This window comes from Danio rerio, chromosome 12, assembly GCF_049306965.1.
Source record: "Danio rerio strain Tuebingen ecotype United States chromosome 12, GRCz12tu, whole genome shotgun sequence".
NCBI classification, from domain to species: domain Eukaryota; kingdom Metazoa; phylum Chordata; class Actinopteri; order Cypriniformes; family Danionidae; genus Danio; species Danio rerio.
The window spans coordinates 975,001-984,392 of record NC_133187.1 but is presented as its reverse complement, the minus strand read 5'-3'; the positions used below and the strand labels follow the sequence as shown (position 1 = coordinate 984,392).

Genomic DNA, 9,392 nt, shown 5'->3' with positions numbered 1-9,392 from the left:
TTTCTGCATTGAGTCTTTACTGATTAAAGACTGAAGTATTAATGTTGGAATATTCAGCTTTACTTTACAGCTATTATGCATATAAATGATATATTCTGAAGAATGCTGTAAAAAAGCGGCCATTTTGACATCTGTAGTAGGAGCAAAACACACTGTAGGCTGTTTTTTCAGCATTCTTCAGAATATCTTCCTTTACGGGATGTTCAATGAGAAAGAAACTCACATATGTTTGGAGGATGAGGATATTATGACCGAATATTCATATTTGTGTGAGCTACGCCTTTAAATTGAGTCAGTCTGGACAGATTATCATGACTAAAATGTCTTTATTCTTCTGTAATGTAATGTATTTTGTGTGTGTGTGTGTGTGTGTGTGTGTGTGATTTCTGCAGTCTCCAGTGTGACTGTGGTTCAGATCCACAGCTGCTGTCCAGAATGAGAGGAATGACACCCTTTGACCTGCTTTATGTTGAATCTGATGCTTTTTTATACATTCACACACACATAGACACGCAGTCTATGACACACACACACACACACACACGCACACACACACACAAAATGCACGCCCTCCAGTGGTGAACTGTACAGTTCAGACACACTCAATCATGTATAATTCAGGTCAACTTCACTGCACATCACTTTATACTTCAATGAATCAATTGATTTTTACTAGTAATGATGATTTATCTTTCGTCCTATTTTAATGTGTGTTGGAATTTCACGTTTATTTTTGGTCATAGATGTTATTTATTTATGTTTTAATCTTCGCAATCTATGCTTAACTTAGCCAATTTTTTAATGGATGCTTTGAATCAGATTCATCAGTGAAATTAAAGTTTATAGGCATTTTTTTTGTTCCAAAACTGAAAGATTCTGCAAAAGAAGATTCAATATTGAGTTAATTTTGTGTTCAATTTAATATACAATGTATAAAAGTCACATTAAATTAATTATAACCTTACATTTCATTTGGTGCATTCCCTTATCCCAACAAGTAAATACGGATTTTATTGAAGATAAGTTATTGATAGAATAGATATCTATCAATGTATACATAATTAGCCAAATTTCCTGTCAAAATGATGAAAACAAATCTGTAATGTTGCTTATTATTAAATATGTTTAAATAAATGTAGGTTTATATTTAAAATGAGATGAAACATTTAATATGAAATAAGCATTACATAAATTATATATTATACGAAATTATGAAATATAAAAATACAAGTGAGACAAGTGCATGCCTTTGTATCAGGTGTCTTTTGTAAATAACAATCTATGGTAGAAATATGCTCACAAGAATAAAGCAATACATGTGAACATAACAGAAATACATATTCAGTTATAATTATGTCTGCTACAGTTAAAAATACAGTTATATGAAAACTACATTCAGAATTAAATACCATACAATTATAATAATAATGACTATAATTATTAATATAATTATAAAAATAAGTATTGTACTGATTATTATTACTGTTATTTAAAATTATATTTAGAATTAATGAGCAATTATAACTAATCATATTATTAAAATAAGATACACACAATCCTATTTAGTGTAAAATATAATTATAAAACTACTTCATTACACTTTAAAACATATTAAAATATCAGTTATATAAGCAATATATCAGTCTTTGGTTGCTAAACATGCACATTTATGTATGTTTCCTTTAAAGAAAACTCAAATGGAAAGCAAAATAGCTTAGAAAACACGCACAGAAACCCAGTATTACCTTATTTTTTTAATAAATGCAACAATACTCCAATTCTGGCAAGAGAATTCAAGTTTTTTTTACAGATTTGGTTTACAAAAGGAATCACACAGAAAATCTTCCCTATTGAACAACTTCAAAAAGTGACTTAAATAATACAGTACAAAAATAGACTGATCCAGGAACAGTGGCACTGTAGTCATAGCCAGTGTTGGGGGTAATGCATTACATGAAATGTGAGTTACATAATGATATGACTTTTCTAAGTCACAAATAAAGTAATGCATTACTTTTAAAAAGGAAGTAAGAATATTTGAGTTACTTTTTAAAAATGTAATGTGAGTTACTTTTTAGTTTAATTAATTAGCTTTAAAAAAATAAAGAAAAACTCATTATTGTTCTGGATTACTTTTCATAAAAAGTAACTAAATAACACAACTACAAACTTGTTTTGTTGAGTAACTCAATATTGTAACTCATTACTTGCCATAAATGTAGCGAAGTAATGTAACTAGTTACTTTTTTGGGGAGTAACTCAATATTGTAACGCATTACTTTTCATAAAAAGTAGCTAAGTAATGCAACTTGTTACTTTTTTGCAGGAGTAACTCTTTGTCATGGATTACTTTCCATAAAAAGTAACTAAATAACCCTACTAGTAACTCGTTTGTGGAGTAACTCAATGTTGTAATGCATTATTTTCCATAAAAATGTAACTAAGTAAAGCAACTAGAAACTTATTTTGATGAGTAACTCAATATTGTAACTCATTACTTACCATAAATGTAACTAAGTAATGTAACTAGTTACTTTCCTTGAAAAGTAACTCATTATTGAAACGCATTACTTTCTATAAAAAGTAACTAAATAATGCAACTAGTAACTTGTTTGGGGAGTAACTCAATATTGTAACACATTAATTTCCATAAAAAGTAATTAAGTAATCCAACTAGTTACTTTTGGGGGAGTAACTCAATATTGAAATGCATTACTTTCCATAAAAATAACTAAGTAACGCAACTAGTTACTTTTTTGGGGATTAACTCAATATTGTAGCGCATTACTTTTCATAAATAGTAACTGACGCAACTAGTAACCTGTTTTCGAGAGTAACTCAATATTGTACTGCAAAGTTGTAATGCATTACACCATTGTAATGCATTACTTACCATAAATTTAACTAAGTATGTAACTAGTTAGTTTTTTAGGGAGTAACTCAATATTGTCACACATTACTTTCCATAAAAAGTAACTAAGAAATCCAACAAGTTACTTTTTGTTGAGTAACTCAATATTGTGATGCATTACTTTCCATAAAAAGTAACTAAGTAAATCAACTAGAAACTTATTATGATGAATAACTCAATATTGTAACTCATTACTTACCATAAATGTAACATAATGTAGTTACAAGTAATGTAACTAGTTACTTTCCTTGAAAAGTAACTCATTATTGAAACGCATTACTTTCTATAAAAAGTAACTAAGTAATGCAACTAGTAACTTGTTTGGGGAGTAACTCAATATTGTAACACATCAATTTCCATAAAAAGTAATTAAGTAATCCAATTAGTTACTTTTGGGGGAGTAACTCAATATTGAAATGCATTACTTTTCATAAACAATAACTGACGCAACTAGTAACTTGTTTTGGAGAGTAACTCAATATTAATATAATGCATTACACCATTGTAATGCATTACTTACCATAAATTTAACCAAGTAATGTAAGTAACACAACTAGTGACTTGTTTGTGGACTAACTCAATGTAGTAATGCATTACTTTGAAATGTAGCTTTCCCCAACACTGGTGTATAATCACAGACTGGCTCTGAGTGATTGTGAAGGCACTGCGGCTCCGCTCCGGCTGTTCTCAGGCCAGTCCCGCGTCTTTGGCCATGCCGAAAAACAGGCCTTTCTGATTCATCAGGTTAGTGGGAGTGTCGAACTCTGCGATCTGTCCCTTATCCAGAACCAGCACTCTGACAAACACAACACACACAAACACTTCACTAAATGGTTCCAGCGCAATACATATATTTTGACCAATATTGTTATTGACCCTTGTGTGCTGTTGGGTTGTTTTCATCCACTCCGGGCTGATTTTGAGGCTTAATTTGACCACAACTTTTTCTGTGTTTTGGCAAATGGGAGGATTTTTGCAGAAACATCTCATTTTGACAGATAATTTGGGGAAATGCTTTAAAAATGTATAAAAACTCCATTGACTTCCATTTTAATTACATTTATTGACTGCAAAGCCATGACAGAAGATAATCATGCATTCTGGAGTGTTGCTGGTTTTCCCTGTTGGAAAGAGCTTTAATCTGTCATTTTAACTGTTGATCAACTGACAGTGGCGACACAGTGCAACTAGTTACTTTTTTGGGCAATAACTCAATATTGTAACGCATTACTTTCTATAAAAAGTCACTAAGTAATCCAACAAGTTACTTTTTTAGGAGTAACTCAATATTGTAACGCATTACTTTCCATAAAAAGTAACTAAGTAATCCAACAAGTTACTTTTTGAGGAGTAACTCAATATTGTAACACATTACTTTCCATAAAAAGTAACTAAGTAATCCAACAAGTTACTTTTTGAGGAGTAACTCAATATTGTAACGCATTACTTTCCATAAAAAGTAACTAAGTAATCCAACAAGTTACTTTTTGAGGAGTAACTCTATATTGTAACGCATTACTTTCTATAAAAAGTAACTAAGTAATCCAACAAGTTACTTTTTGAGGAGTAACTCAATATTGTAATGCATTACTTTCCATAAAAAGTAACTAAGTAATCCAACAAGTTACTTTTTTGGGCAATAACTCAATATTGTAACGCATTACTTTCTATAAAAAGTCACTAAGTAATCCAACAAGTTACTTTTTTAGGAGTAACTCAATATTGTAACGCATTACTTTCCATAAAAAGTAACTAAGTAATCCAACAAGTTACTTTTTGAGGAGTAACTCAATATTGTAACGCATTACTTTCCATAAAAAGTAACTAAGTAATCCAACAAGTTACTTTTTGAGGAGTAACTCAATATTGTAACGCATTACTTTCCATAAAAAGTAACTAAGTAATCCAACAAGTTACTTTTTGAGGAGTAACTCAATATTGTAACGCATTACTTTCCATAAAAAGTAACTAAGTAATCCAACAAGTTACTTTTTGAGGAGTAACTCAATATTGTAACGCATTACTTTCCATAAAAAGTAACTAAGTAATCCAACAAGTTACTTTTTGAGGAGTAACTCAGTATTGTAATGCATTAACTACCATAAAAAGTAACTAAGTAATCCAACAAGTTACTTTTTGAGGAGTAACTCAATATTGTAACGCATTACTTTCCATAAAAAGTAACTAAGTAATCCAACAAGTTACTTTTTGAGGAGTAACTCTATATTGTAACGCATTACTTTCTATAAAAAGTAACTAAGTAATCCAACAAGTTACTTTTTGAGGAGTAACTCAATATTGTAACGCATTACTTTCCATAAAAAGTAACTAAGTAATCCAACAAGTTACTTTTTGAGGAGTAACTCAATATTGTAACGCATTACTTTCCATAAAAAGTAACTAAGTAATCCAACAAGTTACTTTTTGAGGAGTAACTCAATATTGTAACGCATTACTTTCCATAAAAACTAACTAAGTAATCCAACAAGTTACTTTTTGAGGAGTAACTCAATATTGTAACGCATTACTTTCCATAAAAAGTAACTAAGTAATCCAACAAGTTACTTTTTGAGGAGTAACTCAATATTGTAACGCATTACTTTCCATAAAAAGTAACTAAGTAATCCAACAAGTTACTTTTTGAGGAGTAACTCAGTATTGTAATGCATTAACTACCATAAAAAGTAACTAAGTAATCCAACAAGTTACTTTTTGAGGAGTAACTCAATATTGTAATGCATTACTTTCCATAAAAAGTAACTAAGTAATCCAACAAGTTACTTTTTGAGAAGTAACTCAGTATTGTAATGCATTGCCTACCATAAAAAGTAACTAAGTAATCCAACAAGTTACTTTTTGAGGAGTAACTAAATATTGTAATGCATTACTTTCCATAAAAAGTAACTAAGTAATTCAACAAGTTACTTTTTGAGAAATAACTCAGTATTGTAACGCATTACTTTCCATAAAAAGTAACTAAGTAATCCAACAAGTTACTTTTTGAGAAATAACTCAGTATTGTAATGCATTGCCTACCATAAAAAGTAACTAAGTAATCCAACAAGTTACTTTTTGAGAAATAACTCAGTATTGTAATGCATTGCCTACCATAAAAAGTAACTAAGTAATCCAACAAGTTACTTTTTGAGGAGTAACTCACTATTGTAATGCATTGCCTACCATAACAAGTAACTAAGTAATCCAACAAGTTACTTTTTGGGGAGTTACTCAATATTCTGGGTGCTCCGGTTTCCCCCACAGTCCAAACATGCAGTCAAGGTGAATTGGGTAGGCTAAATTGTGTAGTGTATGTGTGTGAGTAAGTGTGTGTGTGTGTGTGTGTGTGTGTGTGTGTGTGTGTGTGTGTGTGTGTGTGTGTGTGAGGATGTTTTCCAGAGATGGGTTGTGGCTGGAAGGGCATTCGCTGCGTAAAAAAAAGTGCTAAATAAGTAAGTTGGCGGTTCATTCCACTGTGGCGACCCCGGATTAATAAAGGGACTAAGCCGACAAGAAAATGAATGAATGAATCAACTGACAGTGCAAGAAAAGCTTAGTGCCTGTCTTTTTATATCGAGTATAGGAAAAGAGTGTGTGTGTGTGTGTGTGTGTGTGTGTGTGTGTGCACCTGGTGTAGTCCATGATGGTGTTGAGTCTGTGTGCGATGGTGAACACAGTGCAGTCCTGGAACTCTGTACGGATGGTGCTCTGGATCAGATCATCCGTCTCCAGATCCACTGCAGCCGTCGCTTCATCCAGAACCAGGATACGAGTCTTCCTGAGCAGAGCACGAGCCAAACACACCAGCTGCCTCTGACCCACACTGAACACACACACACACACACACACACACACACACACACATTAGTTTATCTCATACAGTATTGTAAGACGTATAGTGTATTGATGTTTGAGTCAACGATTGATTTTAATGATTTATTTATAAAGTCTAAATGAATCATGCGTGTTGAACACATTGTTTGAGTGAATGTTTCCGCGCTGCAAGAAAAAGTTTTAGTCTTGTTTCTAGTCCAAACATCTAAACAATCTGTGGAAAGCTGTTGATTATTGTGTTTTAAACCGTAAGCGTCACCTGAGGTTTTCTCCTCCTTCTGAGCACTCCAGCTCCAGTTTGGCAGCCTGATTGGTGACGAACTTCTGCAGATGCGAGAGCTCCAGAGCTTTCCACACTTCTTCATCACTGTACCTCTCAAAGGGGTCCAGATTCATGCGCAGCGTCCCGGAGAACAGAACTGGCTCCTGAAACACACACACACACACATGAGAGACAAACAGGGCGGGACTATCAGTCATTTAGGACGGGGCTGTCAGACCTTTAGGGCGGGGCTATCACTCATTTAGGTGAGGGTTGTCAGTAATTTAGGGCGGGGCTATCAGTCATAGATGGATGGATGGATGGATGGATGGATGGATGGATGGATGGATGGATGGATGGATGGATGGATGGATGGATGGATGGATGGATGGATGGATGGATGGATGGATGGATGGATAGATAGATAGATAGATAGACCCTAGGAGTGTGTAAATGAGTGTGTATGGGTGTTTCCCAGTACTGGTTTGCAGCTAAAAGGGCATTCGCTGCGTAAAACAAATGCTAGAATAGTTGGCGGTTCATTCCGCGGTGGCAACCCCTGATAAATAAGGAACTAAGCCGAAGGAAAATTAATGAATGAATAAATGTTTTGTGCTGTCATCATGGCAATAATAAAAGAAATCAGTTATTAGAAATGAGTAATGAAAACTATCATGTTAAAAACATATTTTTGTTAAATATTAGATGGGAAATATGTAAAAAAGTAGTTAAATTCCACCAGTGGGCCTATAATTGTGTCTTCAACTGCATATTTGTGTAGTGAAAATATTGCAGGAGGGCTGTAAATGCATTCATTTCCCACACTTCAGCATTTGAGTTCCTGTTAAAGGGTGAAACGAGGTTAAGAACAGCTTTTACTAGAGCAAACAAAGCTCAGTGCTAATAATCTGGACAGCAGCTAACAGGCCATTAGCATTATGGAGCAGCGCAGGCTAATTGCGGTGTGTTTGATGGGGTTTTGGCTGTGTGTGTGTGTGTGTTTGTGCTGAGCCATCATGAATGAAACGCTCTCCTGCAGCGGCGGCTGAATTAAACCAGATGCTGGAGCGGCGTCACACACACCAACATGTAGAGCTGAAGTCAGGATGATTCGCCCTCCTGTGAATTTGTTTTTCTTTGTTCAATATTTCCCAGATGATGTTGAACAGATTCAGCAGTTGTTCACAGTGTTTCCTCTTATATTTGTTCTTCTGGAGAAAGTCTTACTTGTTTTATTTCGGCTAGAATAAGAGCAGTTTTAGACCCATGTTAAGCTCAATATTATTCGCCCCTTCAGCAATATTAGTGTTGGATTGTCTCCAGAACAAACCACTGTTATACAATGACTTGCCTAATTACCCTAACTTTACCCTAATTACCCTAGTGAAGCCTTTACATGCCACACACACCTGAGGGATGATGGTGAGTTTGGAGCGCAGGTCATGCAGGCCGATCTCTGAAATCTTCACATCATCGATGACGATTTCTCCAGCCGCCGCTTCCAGGAGCCGAAACAGACACAGAGTCATGGAGGACTTCCCGGCGCCCGTGCGGCCCACAATGCCGATCTGCAGAGACACACACACACACACACACACACACACACACACATATATGCGGTACAGTCTTCTCATTTTATATGTATATAGTAGTGTATTTACATATATTTATATACTAGTCATTTAGTGTGGAGCAATCAGCCATTTAGGGTTGGGCTATCAGTTATTTAGGGTGGGGCTATCAGTTATTTAGGGTGGGGCTATCAGCCATTTAGGGTGGGGCTATCAGTTATTTAGGGTTGGGCTATCAGTTATTTAGGGTGGGGCTATCAGTCATTTAGGGTGGGGCTATCAGTTATTCAGGGGGGGCTCTCAGTTATTTAGGGCGGGGCTGTCAGTCCTTTAGGGCGGGGCTGTCAGTCCTTTAGGGCGGGGCTATCAGTCCTTTAGGGCGGGGCTATAACTCATTTAGTGCAGGGCTATCACTTATTTAGTGCAGGGCTATCAGTCATTTAGGGCGTGGCTGTCAGTCCTTTAGGGTGGAGCTATCAGTCATTTAGGGCGGGGCTATCAGTCATTTAGTGTGGAGTTTATGAATATTTTTATTAAAATAAAATAAGAAAGAGCCTATTGTAGTGCTTCCTCCTTCAGGGCGAGTGTGTTTTTTCACCTTTTCTCCTCCGCGGACCTTCAGAGAGATGTTCTTCAGCACCAGATCCAGACCTTCTCGATATCTGACGCTGTAATCCACAAACTCCACGTTCCCCAGCGGAGGCCAGTCTGGAGGAGGCTTCTTCTCCAGCACCTCCCATGGAGCCTGAACACAACAGTTCAGGTTAATCTCACATATATAAATATACATATAAGGGTTCAGAAATAATCTAAAAAT

The 9,392-nt window shown here is 35.1% G+C and overlaps 1 protein-coding gene across 29 annotated transcripts in view; it reads right to left on the bottom strand.

Annotated features, from left to right (window-relative positions):
• Nucleotides 1-1,741: 1,741 nt before the first annotated feature.
• The window catches only part of abcc3 (ATP-binding cassette, sub-family C (CFTR/MRP), member 3), a 93,035-nt gene continuing 85,384 nt past the window's right edge, over nucleotides 1,742-9,392 (bottom strand). For 14 of the 29 annotated variants that reach the window (XR_012387750.1, XR_012387747.1, XR_012387745.1 and 11 more), the window contains 6 exons: nucleotides 9,174-9,320; nucleotides 8,414-8,572; nucleotides 7,002-7,168; nucleotides 6,537-6,731; nucleotides 2,978-3,707; nucleotides 1,742-2,440 (listed from right to left, as the gene is read on the bottom strand). Coding sequence is in view for 8 of the 29 variants with exons in the window: in XM_009306372.4 (XP_009304647.1) it covers nucleotides 3,599-3,707; nucleotides 6,537-6,731; nucleotides 7,002-7,168; nucleotides 8,414-8,572; nucleotides 9,174-9,320 (777 nt within the window). In the remaining 21 variants the exon portion in view is untranslated. Of the gene's footprint in view, nucleotides 3,708-3,751; nucleotides 4,146-5,011; nucleotides 5,960-6,124; nucleotides 6,732-7,001; nucleotides 7,169-8,413; nucleotides 8,573-9,173; nucleotides 9,321-9,392 lie in introns of those variants that run through there. The other 15 variants (XR_012387749.1, XR_012387751.1, XR_012387752.1 and 12 more) reach the window with 2 other exon arrangements.